Source organism: Anolis sagrei, chromosome Y (assembly GCF_037176765.1).
Source record: "Anolis sagrei isolate rAnoSag1 chromosome Y, rAnoSag1.mat, whole genome shotgun sequence".
Classification (NCBI taxonomy): domain Eukaryota; kingdom Metazoa; phylum Chordata; class Lepidosauria; order Squamata; family Dactyloidae; genus Anolis; species Anolis sagrei.
This window is the reverse complement of record NC_090035.1, coordinates 54,880,009-54,896,938: the sequence shown is the minus strand read 5'-3', so window position 1 is coordinate 54,896,938 and position 16,930 is coordinate 54,880,009. Positions and strand designations below refer to the sequence as shown.

The 16,930-nt window shown below is 46.5% G+C and overlaps 1 protein-coding gene across 1 annotated transcript in view; it reads left to right on the top strand.

The window, feature by feature from the left end:
• LOC137095426 (keratinocyte differentiation factor 1-like) overlaps nt 1–13,698 on the top strand; it is a 32,091-nt gene extending 18,393 nt beyond the window's left edge. Inside the window, exon 3 of the mRNA XM_067462089.1 lies at nt 13,612–13,698. Coding sequence (XP_067318190.1) covers nt 13,612–13,694 — 83 coding nt within the window. The 3' untranslated portion in view covers nt 13,695–13,698. The remainder of the gene's footprint in view (nt 1–13,611) is intronic.
• The last annotated feature ends 3,232 nt before the right edge of the window (nt 13,699–16,930 follow it).

Sequence of the window (16,930 nt, the reverse complement as noted above, 5' to 3'; positions counted from 1 at the left end):
TTGCAAGTTAAGTAAGGACCAATTCCCCCTGGGAGGGGTGTGTGTGTGAAATCAAATACATTAAGTAAGTATATAATTTAAAATCAACAGAAATTAATTTATAAATGAAAAAACATTACATTAAAAAATAAACAAATCAACAAAAATAAGAAATAAAAAATAAACAAATCAACATAAATTAATTTATAAATGAAAAAACATTACATCCAAAAAATAAAAGTAGTATAATAAAATGTTATAAAATACATACATTACATAAATACATACATTACATTTCTGAAGGCCCGTGCCCCATTCCGGCCTTCTCCAAATCCTCCCGGAGGGGGGGGGGGGGCATTGGCCATCAGCCCCTTTGGAGTGTTAGAATGCATTCTACTTTCACAGCATATCAGCCGTCCTCCAGTGAGACTATCTCAAAGCCCTACTGGGTGCCTTGCTCCTGGCCCCCCCGGGACTTACTGCTTGCTTGCTGGGTGAAGGCCAATACCCTTCCCGGCCTTCCTTCTCCAAGTCCTCCAGGGGGGCATCGGGCATTAACCCCCGGGAGGGTCATAGTGCATTCAACTTTCACAGCATATCAGCCATCCTCCAGTGAGACTGTCTCTAAACCCTCCCGGGGGGCATTGATTCTGCCCCCCCCCCCGGGACTGCCCGCCTGCTGTGTATAGGCCAGTTCCCTTTCTGGCCACCTCCATGCCCTCCCGGGGGGGTTATGTCCATTAACCCCCCGGAGTGTCTGTATGCAATCAACTTTCACAGTATATAGCCGTCCTCCAGTGAGACTCTCTCTAAGCCCTCCCGGGGGGTTTTGATCCTGCCCCCCCCCGACTGCCTGCCTGCTGTGTATAGGTCAATTCCCTTTCTGGCCACCTCCATGCCCTCCCGGCGGGGTTAAGTGCATTATGTGCATGTTGTTTGAGGCAGCAGATTTCAAGGTAAAATGGTTTCACAAAATGGGATATACAGCCCTTTGGCCAACGCGGCCAGAGTCAGGCAAAGTATGTTGTTTGTGGGAGCAGATTTCAAGGTAAAATGGTTTCACAAAATGGGATACACAGCCCTTTGGCCAACGCGGCCAGAGTCAGGCAAATTATATTGTTTGGGGCTGCAGATTTCAAGGTAAAATGGTTTCACAAAATGGGATACACAGCCCTTTGGCCAACGTGGCCAGAGTCAGGCAAAGTATGTGGTTTGTTGGAGCAGATTTCAAAGTAAAATGGTTTTACAAAATGGGATACAGCCCTTTGGCCAACGTGGCCAGAGTCAGGCAAAGTATGTGGTTTGTGGGAGCAGATTTCAAAGTAAAATGGTTTTACAAAATGGGATGCAGCCCTTTGGCCAACGTGGCCAGAGTCAGGCAAAGTATGTTGTTTGAGGCTGCAGATTTCAAGGTAAAATGGTTTCACAAAATGGGATACAGCCCTTTGGCCAAACTGGACCTGAGTTAGGCAAAGTATGTTGTTTGAGGCTGCAGATTTCAAGGTAAAATGGTTTAACAAAATGGGATACACAGCCCTTTGGCCAACGTGGCCAGAGTCAGGCAAAGTATGTGGTTTGTTGGAGCAGATTTCAAAGTAAAATGGTTTTACAAAATGGGATACAGCCCTTTAGCCAACGTGGCCAGAATCAGGCAAAGTATGTTGTTTGTGGGAGCAGATTTCAAAGTAAAATGGTTTTACAAAATGGAATACAGCCCTTTGGCCAACGTGGCCAGAGTCAGGCAAAGTATGTTGTTTGAGGCTGCAGATTTCAAAGTAAAATGGTTTAACAACGTGGGATACACAGCCCTTTTGCAAAAATGTCCATAGTCAGGCAAAGTATGTTGTTTGAGGCTCCAGATTTCAAAGTAAAATGGTTTTTCAAAATGTTTGGCCGAACTCCTATTATAAGAATAATAACTACTACTACTGCTAATACTAATCTGTATATATAATAAAGAAGAGTGTTTGTTTGTATCGGACAGAGGAAGGGCGGAGGGCGGAAGGGCGGAAGGGGTATGTGGCAGCGTTCTGATTGGCCAGCCTGAAAGTTCCAACATTCGGATTGGCTGCCGCAGTGGTGCTATTTGCATATGGTCTCTGATTGGCCAGCTTCAATAGGAGCCCCTGGTGGAGAAAAGAGTTCATGGCAGAAACGGGGACATGAGAAGGAAATTTGCATATGGTCTCTGATTGGCCAGCCTCAAATCCAAGATTCCGAGATGAGAAAGAGAGGAAAGGAAAGGCCAAAGGGGGCTGGGTCAGAACACTCCCAATACAGACCGAAATAGGCACACAGAGCCCCCATCACCCACTCTACATCCTACTGCAGTTTGGAGGACAATGAACCATGGATGATGGGACTTGCAGTACCATCACTCACATTCTGAGACCGCTGCTAACCTCATCCAATGACTGATCAGGACCAAACTTGGCACATAGACCTCTCATGACCCACTTTACGTCCTGGTGTGGTTTGGTCGGGGATGGACCATGGATTATGGGACTTGCAGTACCATTGCTCAATTCTTGAGACCACTGCAACCCTCATCCAATTACCGATAAAGACCAAACTTGGCACACTGAGTCTCCATGACCCACTCTACATCCAGGTGCAGTTTGAAGGAGGATGCACCATGGACGATGAGACTTCCAATACCTGCACTCCCTTCCTAAGACCATTACAACTGCCAACGATGATGGATCAGGACCACAATTTACACAGAGAGTCCGCATAACTCACTCTACATCCTGGTGCGGTTTGGAAGAATTTGACAATGGATGATGGGACTTGCAGTCACTTCACTCACTTCCTGAGACCACTGAGATCCTCGCCAATGACTCATCAAGACTAAACTTGGCACATGGAGCTTCAATGACCCACTCTACATCCTGGAGCAGTTTGGAGGACGACAGACCATGGATGATGGGACTTCAAGTACCTCCACTACCCAAGACTGCTGCAAAACTCATCTAATGACCAATCAAGACCAACGTTGGAACACAGAGCCCCCATGACCCACTCTACATCCTGCTGCAGTTTTGGAGAAGGGTGGACCATGGATGATGGAACTTCCAGTACCTTCACTCACATTCTGAGACCTCTGCAAACCTCATCCAATGACGGATCAAGACCAAACTTGCCACATAGACCTCTCATGACCCACTTTACGTCCTGGTGTTGTTTGGAAAAATTTGGAGATGGATGATGGGACTTGCAGTACCTTTGCTCACTTCTTGAGACCACTGAGACCCTCACCAATGACTAATCAAGACTAAACTTGCCACATGGAGCTCCAATGACCCACTCTACATCCTGCTGCAGTTTGGAGGAGAACAGACCATGGATGATGGGACTTCAAGTACCTCCACTCCCTTCCAAAGATTGCTGCAACCCTCTTCTAATGACCAATCAAGACCACACTTGGCACATAGAGCCCCCATGATCCACTCTACATCCTGCTGCAGTTTGAAAGGGGATGGACTTTGGATGATGGGACTTGCAGTACCTTCACTCACTTACTGACACCACTGCCACCCTCATCTAATGACTGATAAAGACCAAACTTGGCACACAGAGCCCCCATGACCCACTCTATATCCTGCTGCTGTTTGTAGGAGGATGGCCCATGGATGATGGGATTTCAAGTACCTTCACTCACTTCCTGAAAATAATGCTGCCATTATCCAAAGACCAATAAAGACCAAACTTGGCATACAGAACCACTATTACCCACTTTCTCTAATAACCCGGGCAACGCCGGGTCCCCAAGCTAGTAATAATTATAAAAATAAGAATAATTACTACAAATTTTCAAAGATACTGCTTCCCCTCCCAACCCTGAAGTGAATTCTCTTTCTATGCCTTTGGCACCCAGAGGCAGGTACCCAGAGGCAGGCTCCCACAGACAGTCAGGCACCTTCTAGTTCCAAGCTCCGGCCCGCCCAAGCCCCAGCACAAGCTCCAAAGCCACAGCCAGAGTTCTCAGCCCTCCTCCCACCTTAGCTGTCCCGTCCAGAATGAGGCCACATGGCTCGCGCAGCCGCTTTTAAGGGCTAATGGCAACCCAAACCACACCCCACCATCTGACATCTCCTGATAGGCTACAGCAAGCAACTCCCAGCATCCTTCCAGGTCTTACATCACTTCCGATACTGGTGGAAGTGCTTACGAAAATGGCAGAAGCTGCTTCGTTATTGGCAAAGCACTTCCGCGTTCCTAAAATATTTCAAAATCACTTCTTATTAATTAAAAATAATGAAATAATAACAGAATACAAAATAAACGACTTGGATCGCCCAAGTCTACTATTCAATGCTTATCAAGGTTGCCAATTGCAGCATTCACACTTGCCTCAAACAGACAAGAGTTCTTTCTCCCATCCTGGAAATTCCACAGATATATTAACCTCACTTACTTAGTTTCCAACAGACCCCTCAACCTCTTAGGACAATGTTTCTCAACCTGGGGGTCAAGACCCCTGGGTGGGTTGTGAGGGGGTGTCACAGGGCTCACCAAAGACCATCAGAAAATACAGTATTTTCTGTTGCTCATAGAAGTTCTGTCTGGGAAATTTGGCCCAATTCTATCCTTCGTGGAGTTCAGAAAGCTCTTTCATTGTAGATGAGCTATAAATCCCAGCAACAACAATTCCCAAATATCAAGGCCTATTTTCCCCAAACTCCACCAATATTCACATTTGGGCATATTGAGTATTTGTGCCAAGCTTGGTTCAGCTCCATCATTGTTTGAGTCCACAGTGCTCTCTGGATGTAGGTGAACTACAACTCCAAAACTCAAGGTCAATGCTCACCAAACCCTTTCAGTATTTTGGGTTGGTCATGGGAGTTCTGTGTGCCAAGTTTGGTTCAATTCCATCGTTGGTGGAGTTCAGAATCCTCTTTGATTTTAGGTAAACTATAAATCCCCCAACTCCACCAGTATTCAAATTTGGGCATATTGCTATTTGTGCCAAATTTGGTCTAGTGAATGAAAATACATTCTGACTATCAGATATTTACATTACAATTCATAACAGTAGCAAAATTATAATTATGAGTAGCAATAGAAATAATTTTATGGTTGGGTGTCACCACAACATGAGGAACTGTATTAAGGGGTCGTGGCATTAGGGAGATTGAGAAACACTGCCTTGGGATGCCTGCCATACATGTGGGTGAAATGTCAGGAGAGAATACTTCTGGAACACGGCCATACAGCCCGAAACACTCACAGCAACCCAAAGAAACATTTTGTTTTCGGGGTTTTGGCCCTCTAATAAAATACAGCTTTCCAGATATGTGAAAAAAATCCTTTTTTGTATTGTTATTCATTTTCTGCTAGCCATGGAGAGAGGCAAAGCACTGTACAAGGTATGAAAGCTCTGCTCTTGGACTGCTGGAAGTGGTGCTCCAATGCTTTGCTGGTTTCGGAGGTTTCTTCAGGCATAATTGGTATATTCAGGACTTGATCCAGGACGAGGGGATGGATCTGGCTTGCATTACCGAGACCTGGTTGGATGAGCTGGGGGGAGTAAATCTCACCTAGCTGTGCCCAATGGGTTTCGGAGTGCATCAGCAGGCCAGGCTGGGGGGGGGGGGGGGGCAGGGAGGAGGGGTTGCAGTCGTCTATCGGCAATCCATCACCGTGGTCAGATGCTCTGTTCCGCAATCATCTGGGTTTGAGTGTGTCCACCTGAGGGTGGGGAACCGTGACAGCGTGGGATTTCTGCTGGTGTATCATCCACCCCGTGACCCAGTAGTTTCCCTGTCTGAGCTAGCAGAGGTGGTCTCTAATTCGGCCTTGGTCTCCCAGCGCCTGGTTGTACTGGGAGATTTTAACATTCATGCCGAGACCTCCTTGACAGGTGCAGCTCAGGACTTCATGGCCGCCATGACAGCCATGGGGTTATCACAAATTATATCTGGATCTACCCATCAGGCTGGACACACACTCGACCTAGTTTTTGTGGCTAACAGTGGAATGATCAGAGTGGAAGAACAAAACATCCTTCCTGTGTCATGGTCTGATCACTATCTGGTCAGTTTTAGACTCTCTGCGACCCTTAACCTCCGCAGGGGTGGAGGAGAGATTAAGATGGTCCGACCCAGGAGACTGATGGATCCGGAGGGATTCCTGAGGAATCTTGGGGTTCTTCCTGCCATGGAGCCTGGTGATCCTGTCAATGTCTTGGTCGATCTCTATAACAGGGAGATGACCAGGGCAATAGATACGATCACTCCTGAACACCTCATCACGTTGCATCATGACATGCCGTCTCCCTGGTTCACCGAGGAGTTGGCTGTGATGAACCATACGAGAAGGGGGCTAAAGTACTTTAAAGCAGAGGTAGGCAAATATTAATACTGTGTGGTCTCCTTTCTTGGTTTGAAATTCACCAGCCTGAAACAGGTGTAAAATTCTTGGGGAGTGTCATGCACTCAGAATTATTGGAAATGTGTCCTTACACCAGAAATGGGGTGATTTCAGACATCATGGAACAGTTTGATGTTATATGAGTCCAAGATCCACCAAGTAGAGCCAGAAGAGAATGACATACACTGAGATTTAAATATCAAGGTTCCTCTTGTAGCGGGAATGATTCACCAGTACTCCAGGTAAACTCTGGACAAATTTAGGAGTCCGCTAAGGCCTGGGCAGCAGTGTAAGGAAGAGCCCATAAGTTGGATTCTTACTACAAAGACTTTTATTACGGGCCAAAGCAATATGGTTACAGTAGAAGCCCACAGTGGCACAACGGGTTAAACCGCTGAGCTGCTGAACTTGCTGATTGAAAGGTTGGTGGTTCGAATGTGGAGAGTGAGGTGAGCTCCCACTGTTAGCCCCAGCTTCTGCCAACCTAGTAGTTTGAAAACATGTTGCTCCCTAGATTCAAACTGCCAACCTTTTGGTCAGCAAGTTCAGCAGCTCAGCAGCGCCATAGCTGTGCTTTAAGAACATATAACTGTGGCAGTTTGAGGTCAGCAAAAATAGCTCATAATCAAGTCATATTCTATTTGCTTGATTCAGGAATGGTTCGATGAAGTTCTTTCCTTTTATGTGAGATCTCAGGATAGTTATTAACAAGGTGGTGAATGTTGTATGCACCCACAACTTCAAATGTGCACATTTGTTGATCTTCATTTGCTTATCTTTAAACTGTGTGACTAGTGATTGCATGTAGTACAAGATACAGTGCAATCATAAAACATACAGTGCAACCCTAGCAGGATGGTTTCTGTGGTCTGTCAGGCTTGGTGCTCCTCTCTGTGGCAAGCAGAAACAGGATTTTTAAAGAGAGAATGATTGAAAAACATTTACATTAATACAGATTTTCTTTTCTACATACATCATGATGTTTGAGGGCTGTACATTAAGTATGGGTACTTTTCTGAAAGAAAAAAAGTTGTTGGTGTTCTTGGTATTTTGACTGACTAGGCTTGCTAATTTGTGCCATTTCAAATACTGGATATACTTGAGTATAAGCCAAGTTTTTAGGCCCTTTTTAAAGCTGCGAAAGCCCCCACATGACTTATACTTGAGCTAAGGTTATTTATTATTTTACTCTGTTGTTAGAATCATAAAGTTGGAAGAGACCTAATGGGCCATCTAGTCCAACCTACTGCCAAGAAGGAAAATTACATTCAAAGCACCCTGTTGTTGTTATATAATAATAATAATAATCATCATCATCATCATTTTACTCTATTATTATTATTATTATTATTATATCTATTGTTTTATTCTATTGTTTTTATTACATTGACATTGTTTTACTATTTTATTACATTTATTATTTTACTCTTATTATTATTACATTTATTATTTTACGGTCTTTATTATTATTATGTAAGCACATTTACATTGAAGAAAGTCAGAATAATGGTTCAATCAGAGTTGGGCAGTCTTATCTTAAATTACAGTTTTATGTAAATATTTAAAAACATTTAACCTACTGATGCCTGAATTAATGTAATTTTATTGGTATCTATTTTTATTTACCAATAGCTGCTGCATTTCCCACCCTCAGCTTATACTCGAGTCAATATGTTTTCACTGTTTTTTGTGATTAAACTAGGTGCCTCGGCTTATACTCGGGTCACCTTATACTCAAGTATATACTGTACATTTTAATGGGGTGATCCAACATTATTTATTTATTTATTTGATGCATTTATTAACCGCCATTCTCAGCCCTTTAGGGCGACTCATGGCGGTGTACAACACATATAAAAAGGCAATTTACAAAGAAGTAATTACAACAACATATTAACAATACAACAATTACAAAATTACCCTAAAAATCCGCTTCGTCTCATAGTGGAATCATAACCAATCTCATATTCCTTGTTCCTTTCCAGTCGTCTTTACCACATTTTTATAGCACTTAATTAAATGCCTTCTCGAACAGCCATGTCTTAAGGCTTTTTCGGAAGGACATAAGGGAGGGCGCCTGTCTGATGTCTGCAGGGAGAGTGTTCCACAGCCGGGGGGCCACCACCGAGAAGGCCCTATCCCTTGTCCCTGCCAGACGTGCCTGTGAGGCAGGCGGGATCGAGAGAAGGGCCTCCCCAGACGATCTCAAGGTCCTCGTGGGCTCGTAGGCCAAGATGCGGTCCGAAAGGTATTTTGGGCCAGAGCCATTTAGGGCTTTGTAGGCCAAAACCAGCACCTTAAATTGGGTCCGGTAGCAAATCGGCAGCCAGTGGAGCTGGGACAACAAGGGCGTTGTGTGCTCCCTGCCTCCCGCTCCAGTTAGTAACATGGCTGCCGCGCGCTGAACCAGCTGAAGCTTCCGGGCCATCTTCAAGGGCAGCCCCATGTAGAGAGCGTTGCAGTAGTCAAGGCGGGATGTGACCAGAGCGTGTACCACCGTGGCCAAGTCAGACTTCCCGAGATACGGGCGCAGCTGGCGCACGAGCCTGAGCTGTGCAAATGCTCCCCTGGTCACCGCTGAAACCTGGGGATCCAGGCTCAACGATGAGTCCAGGGTCACACCCAAGCTGCGAACCTGCGCCTTCAAGGGGAGTGCGACCCCATCCAGCACAGGCTGTAACCCTATACCCCGTTCGGCCTTGCGACTGACCAGGAGTACCTCTGTCTTGTCTGGATTTAATTTCAGTTTGTTCGCCCTCATCCAGACCGTTACAGCGGCCAGGCACCGGTTCAGGACCTCGACAGCCTCCTTAGTAGCAGGTGGAAAGGAGTGACAGAGTTGGACATCATCTGCGTACAGATGACACCGCACCCCGAAACTCCGGATGATCTCACCCAGCGGCTTCATGTAGATATTAAACAGCATGGGGGACAGTATGGGACCCTGTGGAACCCCACAAGTCAAAGGTTGTGGTGTAGAACAGGAGTCCCCCAATAACACCTTCTGGGTGCGGCCCTCCAGGAATCACTGCAAAGCAGTGCCCCCAAGGCCCATTTCCGCAAGGCGCCCCAGAAGGATACCGTGGTCGACGGTATCGAAGGCCGCTGAGAGGTCCAGGAGCACCAACAGGGACACACTCCCCCGTCTAGCTCCTGGCGCAGATCATCCACTAAGGCGACCAAGACCGTCTCGGTACCATGTCCCGGTCTGAAACCAGACTGTGCCGGATCCAGATAATCCGTGTCTCTCAAGAATACCTGGAGTTGTGAGGCCACCACGCTTTCCATGACTTTGCTCAAAAAGGGGAGATTGGAAACAGGCCGAAAATTGTCCAATTTAGTGGGGTCCAGTGATGGTTTCTTCAACAGCAGCTTTATAATAGCCTGTTTTAGGCTCGCTGGAATCTTGCCTTCCCGAAGGGAGGCATTCACCACCACTGTTACCCACTCAGCCAATCCCCCTCTGGCCTCCCTCAGAAGCCAGGATGGGCAGGGGTCTAGGATGGACGTGGTGGGCCTCATTCCTCCAAGTATCTTGTCCACATCCTCGGGTTTCACAAACTGAAAAGAATCCATCAAAATAGGACAAGCAGGTGCTCTTGTTACATCCTTAGAGACTGCATTTAATGCGGCGTCCAGCCCAGAACGGATCAAGGTGACTTTGTCTGCAAAGAACCGAGCAAATGCTTCACAGCGCGTGACCGAATTGTCAGGGCTCCCACCTGAGGTGGTGGGAGTTAAAAGACCTCTGACAATCCGAAACAACTCCGCCGGACGGTTCTTTGCAGACGCAATAGTGGCCGCAAAGAAAGTTTTCTTTGTGGCCTTTATTGCCGCGGCATATGCCCTAAGAAAGGACACAAACCGTGCTCGATTTGACTCGCTCGGATCTGAACGCCACACGCACTCTTGTTCCCTCTTCCTTCGCTTCATCACTGCCAGCTCCTCAGTAAACCAAGGGGCTGGTTTAGCTTGGCTACTTGAGAGGGGACGTTCCGGAGCAATCATGTCAATAGCCCTGGCCATCTCCCCATTCCAGAGAGCGACCAAGGCTTCGACATGGTCACCTACCGAGGTGGCGGGAAAATCCCCAAGAGCCATCAGGAATCCATTCGGATCCATCAGCCTCCTGGGGCGGACCATCTTAATGGGTCCTCCACCTTTGCAGAGGTTAGGGGGCGCAGTGAGCCTAAATCTGATCAGGAAGTGGTCGGTCCATGGCAACGGAGAGATGGACAACTCCTCCACACCGCCACCCTGTTCCCATCCCTGGCAGAAAACCAAGTCCAATGTGTGTCCAGCACAGTGGGTGGGGCCAGATATTTATTGGGACAGCCCCATGGTTGCCATGGCAGACATGAAGTCCTGAGCTGCACCTGTGAGGGTCGCCTCGGCATGGATATTGAAGTCTCCCAGCACAAGGAGCTGTTGAGACTCCAACGCCAGGCTCGAGACCACCCCCGCTAGCTCAGGTAGGGAGACTGTAGTGCAGCGAGGTGGACGGTACACTAGCAGAATCCCTATTCTGTCCCGGTCACCCACCCTCATGTAGACGCATTCAAAATTTGTGGTCTGCGGGATGGGGCACCTGGTCAGATGGATGGAATCTCTATAGACCACTGCGACCCCGCCTCCCCGACCTCCGGATCTCGGTTGGTGCTGCACGGAGAAGCCTGGAGGACAGAGCTGGGTCAGATTTACTCCTCCAGCTTTATCCAGCCAGGTCTCCGTGATGCACGCCAGATCTGCCCGCTCGTCCAGGATTAGGTCCTGGATCCAGGTCGTTTTTCCGTTGACAGATCTGGCGTTCAACAGCACCACCTTCAGTCCAGAGGGTCCGCTCACCTGGTTACACCAATTTACCTTAGGAGACCGATTTGGAATCGTTAATGTGGATAAATGGTCCGAAGTTAGCCGAATTTGAGGTCTCCTTTTCCCGCATCTCCTCCCTCCCACCACGACCTCTATGGGGGCCCCTCGGCTAGTGGAACACCTCCCCTCCTCCGTGCCGCAGTTCATGACCAAGGTCTTAGTCTCTGTTTCACCAGTTGTTTGGAATGTTCGCGTTTTTTCTTGCCAGTTGCCTTGGTTTTCTTTATCCCCCCTCCCCTCCTCATTGTTCTTCACAGGCTCCAGCCCACTTCCTCCCCTGCCCCTTTCACCAGTCAATACTATCAGGGACAGTATACATAGGAGGGTGGGGGACCACATGGGTGGAAACAGTACACTTCAGTGGATGGTAGTAATACAAGTGGTAAACGTGTAGCCGCGAAAGTAAGATGATACCTAAAGTGCTAGAGTCTTAAAGTGCAACAATAGTTAACTCCATGGGTACAAGCCACTAGGGCGATTCATAAGGTGCAGGATCTTAAAGTGCGACAAAAAACCCAGAAATTGGCCCTCAATACTACTAAAGTGCGGCAGGAGGGATCGGGGAAGGGGTAAAGTGCAAAAACAGTTGGCAGCAGAGGCAGGCGCCTTAAGGTGCTATATTATGCTCTTATTACCAAATTAGCAGCAAAGGTAGAAAGGAACTGTAATGTGCAATGTTCGCAATATATAAACACAGTAATTAAAGAGATTGGCAGTTGGCAAAATGCTGTGATTCAGATGTAAACTATAGACGACTGATGTAAAGAAAGCGGATGGTCCTCCGGAGGTGGTTAACACGGCGGTGGTCAGCCCAGTTGGTCTATATCCAGCTAAGTTGCACAACAGGCAACACACTGTCGGTCTACACAGAAAGCAGCCCGCACAACAAGATCTAAACAAAATCGGTCTGCACAATATCGATCAACACAAGGTCTACACAACAACACAATGAAAGTCAGCACCAGAGAAGAGGTGTCCACAGCTTGCCCGATGGCGAGGGCCAGATGATGGAGAGGTAGGGGTCCAGGCGGAATAGGCGAGGATGGTGAAGGCTCAGGTAGAGTTGAACCCAGCGACTAGGTTGTTTGATGGGCCTAGGTAGCCGACGCCTAGTCGGCCCAGCGGCGAGGTAGGGAAACGTGCAGGCCCAGATGGTAGGGTCGCAAGACCAAGCAACGCGGCAAGGGACCAAACAACGCGGCAAGATGGCGGCCGCGGCGCGTCTTTCACGGCACGTCTCCTTCGTCTCCCCCTCAGCCGCAGCAGCAGACGGCGGGTCTGAGCAACGCTGCAAGAATGGTGGCCGCAGCAGGTCTCACTCCGGCTCGGTTCGGCCAGCCGGCCGCAGATGGCTAGGGTCCGGCTCAGATAGCCCCGGGCCCCGTTCCAGTAGTCCTTGCAATGCAGCAGCCTGCTCGCGGGGCCTAGATGGAAGAGGCCTAGCCTTATGCAGGCCGGATGGAGAAGGCCCAGCTGGGGAGGTCTGATAGTAGGCCTGGCCGGGCGACACTCACAGCCGATTAGCTCCAGCAGGGGGGCGGGGAGCAGAAGGCCCAGATGACAGAGCTGGCCAGATGGTAGAGAGTCCAGCTCCAGCCACCCACAGCACGGCGGCTCGCCCAGCGAAGGCCCAGCCGAGAGGGCGTCTGCGACGCTATGGCCCAGCGGCCCACCCAGTAAGGCCCAGGTGGCAAAGGCCCAATTGGAGCAGCGTTCACGGCAGCAGTAGGCCCCAGCAGTAGGCCACAACTCGCTCCCCACACTCCGCAGAGGGGAGAAACGAGGCCCGATGGAGAGGGCAGCAAGGCTGAAACCGCCAGGGCCCGGCTCAGGTGATCCCCGCGATCCACACCCAGTTGGAAAGGGCCTGGGGCTTCTCCTACTCACAAGTAGCCCAAGGAACAGCCAAGCTGGATGGAAGGATTCAGGACCCCTGTGGCAGCAGAAGCAGCAGTCTGAGGCAACATATATATTTATTTTTATTTATTCCCAGCATTCATTCATTCATGCAGTTTATTTATTGATTGCAAGAACGTTTTAAAGACTCATCAAATATGCATTTTAAAATGGACTTTCCTGAACTGGTAACATCCAGATGTGTCAGACTATAAGTCCCACCATCCCCTTTGGAGGGTGTCTTGTTGAGAAGACTTACCATATAAATGACAGGCCTCGCCTTTCAGTGTCTTAAAATAATGTAAACCCAAGCAAATGTCCAGAATTGTCCCATACTGTTTTCTTGCACAGAATCTGAGTGAAAACATGTTATATAACACAACCCTGATTACAGTCTAATATACATTTATTCCCCAGTTTTGCTCTGTTACTGGTATATAGTTTGTTATGATTTTTATCCTCTTTTTGTCTCCTGCTTGGCACCCCCAGGATCCCCACTGAGCAGAGGCTCTTCTTATCAAGACACAGAGACAGACTCTTCCGGAGCCCCTCTACTTAAAGCGTACTGCTGAGAAAGTGGACCTCAGGAGCACGCAGTGGGCAATATATCCACCGGGGCAAGTTCCTGTTTTGTAAATGACAAGCACAACGCCACTTGTTAGTCTGCTCTTAAAATTCATTTTGCCTCATTTTAATTTGAGTTTTAAAAGACCCTGACAAGCAGGTGGCACAGGTATAGTATAGAAGCCAAAGAACAGGAAAGGAACTAACATGTTAATAGGATCGCTGCATTTCTTCAAGCCTGATTCTGCTGTAAATGTGCCTTCTGATGACCGCTTGATGCCTTTTGTGAGCAACCTTCACTAATCATCCCTGAATGCAAAAGCCAAAAATATGTTTTTGTGCTCTTGGTGTGCAAGATTTCATATGTTGACATGAATCCATCCATTTTGTGGCGCTTTTGAAGATTTGGAGGACTTGTGTCCATAGCTACAAATTTGGTGGATGCCATGCTTAAACCGAAAAGTGCCTGCTCAGTCCTTTGCCTGGACTACAAGAGACTTCAAGCAACGTAATCTGGGACTACTTGTTGTCAAAGCTACATAACATGAGCTACAAACGAACTCGCCAAGATTTGAGTATATGTTGATCACTGATTGATTATGTTGGAACGATGAAGTGCCAGAGTCAGAAGTCAAGGTTGGAGAGCAAATTGTTCTTCAGTCATCCCATTGAAAACAATGATGCTGAAACAGGACAGATAGGTTCAGAGTGCCAGTTGAATGCCATGGGGTGCTGTTTCAAATGAAGTTGTCAGTTCTGCTTCTCTAATCTTATCCTTCCCAACCTTCCCAGAGTTTAATTCTTGGCCAGTAAGATAAAAAGCTGATTTACAACTGAGCAAATAATAGTTTTCATTGTAATTATGGCTCAAGAATGCTATCAAATAACTCTCCCCAATATGTGACGGCGCGTGTGGTGCCATATATATGTAGTACTGTTAGTTGCAGGATTTAAACTGTCATTTTATTCCTGTCTACCTTGTATATGTATAGTTAAATTTCATTGGTTATTATAGCTGTCAATTTATTGTTGTTGTGCACCAATTGGCTTGTTTCCTCAGTTCATTTGTTTAGGCTCCGCCCCTCCCAAGGTAGAAAGCAAAGATATCTCTCTCACCTTTTTTACCTCAGAAATAGAATCATTGGATGGGCGTGTGCAAAGCTTGGCCCAGAGCCCCTGGTCAAGGCATTTTTTACCATCAACTCTTAGGTTTTTACCCCTGAGTCTTATACTTTATGTTCAAACCCACTGAACGACATTGTGAAGATCTCAGGTGCCTTCATTCCGGTTTTTTGGCACCATAGGAAGGTCTTGTCCTTCAACATAGGCCACTGAACTGGGGTGGTTTGCTTCAGCATTCACAGCCATTGAGAGAGAGGGAACAGAAAAAGCTTCTCAGCTTACAACTCCTAGGACCCTGGACTTTAACGTTTGTAAAGTATTTTTTCCTGTTGAAACATCAAGTTTGTGCTTAAGAAAGTGAACTCATTGTAAACAATAAACACCATTTCGAGTTACCTGTTGTGTTCTGGTCCTTGGGAGTTCCAGTTTCCCTAAAGGAGGGCAAGAAGCAATCCTCTGGGGAAAGATGTCACGTCCATGCTTCTTTCTCTATAGCCCCAGGTGCGACGGCATACAATAGGTTTTGTCTATTACAGAGAGGAACAAAAGACTTTGGGAGAGATGAGTAGGAATTTGTTGCATATCTACAGAGGCAGAGTAGTTTCAGCCTAATTTGTTTTATCTTCTCATGACAAACAATAGAAGCTGTAGTTTAGGGCAACCCTTTTAGATATCTTCCCCTATTTGTAAGACTGAGATATCTGAGGTTCTATGGCTGAAAGCAAGTTGAAAACAATCCAAAACTGGTTTTACATTTGTAGTCTGGATATGTCAGTGTACAATTTTCATGAAAGCTATGCTTTCAGCTTAATGCTTCAGCTCTATGTTGCTTCTCCTTAAAATTGTGAAAGGGACTATGATGTAAATAGTTTCTGCAGCTGGTATAAACAGTTTTGTCAAATGGTTGTAATTATTTTTCCACCATGGCACAGTTAAATCAGTCTATGGCAGTGGTTCTCGACCTGTGGGTCCCCAGGTGCTTTGGCTTACAACTCACAGAAATCCCAGCCAGCTTTCATAGCCAGAATCACTGGGTTGTTGTGTGTTTTTCAAGCTGTACGGCCATGTTTTGGAAGCATTCTCTCCTGACGTTTTGCCTGCATGTATGGCATTTATGGCAGGCATCCTCACAGGTTGTGAAGTCTTGGAAACCAGGAAAATTGGGTTTATATATCCGTGGAATGTTTCCAACAGACTTCACAACCTCTGAGGATAACTGCCATAGATGCAGGTGAAACGTCAGAAGAGAATGCTTCTGGAACATGGCTATACAGCCCAGAAAACACACAACAGCCCAGTTTACCAGCTGTTAGGATTACTGGGAGTTGAAGGCCCAACATAAATATAGAATAGATATAGATATAGATATAGATTAGCTGTCCCCTGCCTCGCGCTGCTGTGGCCCGGTCTGGTGATCTGGAAAATAAAATAATGAGAAAGTGTTGGTTTCTAATATATGTAATTCCTTTATGCTTGTGGGTAAACAGTATTTCTTGTAGTTTGTCAGTGTTGATGTGGAGATTGTCTGGTTTGCCTACTCTGGAACAGGCAACATACAATTGTCCTTCTTTAGGGGTTGGTCCCTTTCAAATCTATAACATTATATCTGTGTGTCTGTGGATCATATATAGCTATCTAATCTATATATATGGCTGGATAGCTCTTTGTCAGTAAGGCTTTGATTAAGTTTAGCTGGGTTAAGACAAGCCGTTTTAAAGCATTTTAAAGACTGGATTCCTGTAAGTGCTGACTCCATTCTTACTTTGGAGTGTTTTTGGATGGACATCTCATTCTGACTTAATCTTCTGCTTTTGGATGTGCTATGGGCTTGGGACAGTTTTTTGATAACACTTTTCCTTGCTTCCACCTTGTTTCCTTGTGTATTCTAACCCTGTGATTTTGAAGCAGTTTGCTTGAACGTTCTGTTATCCCAGATTATATACCAGGATAATCCGGATTATTTGCTAAATTATGTTTTTTGTACAGCAATTTGCTACAGACTTTAAGTTCTTGATAGATTAGATACACTGAATTAAGTGTTTCTAGCTATTTTTGTTGTTATAGTAATAATATAATAATATAATATATATAAATATTATAATATAACTAGCTGTACCCTGCC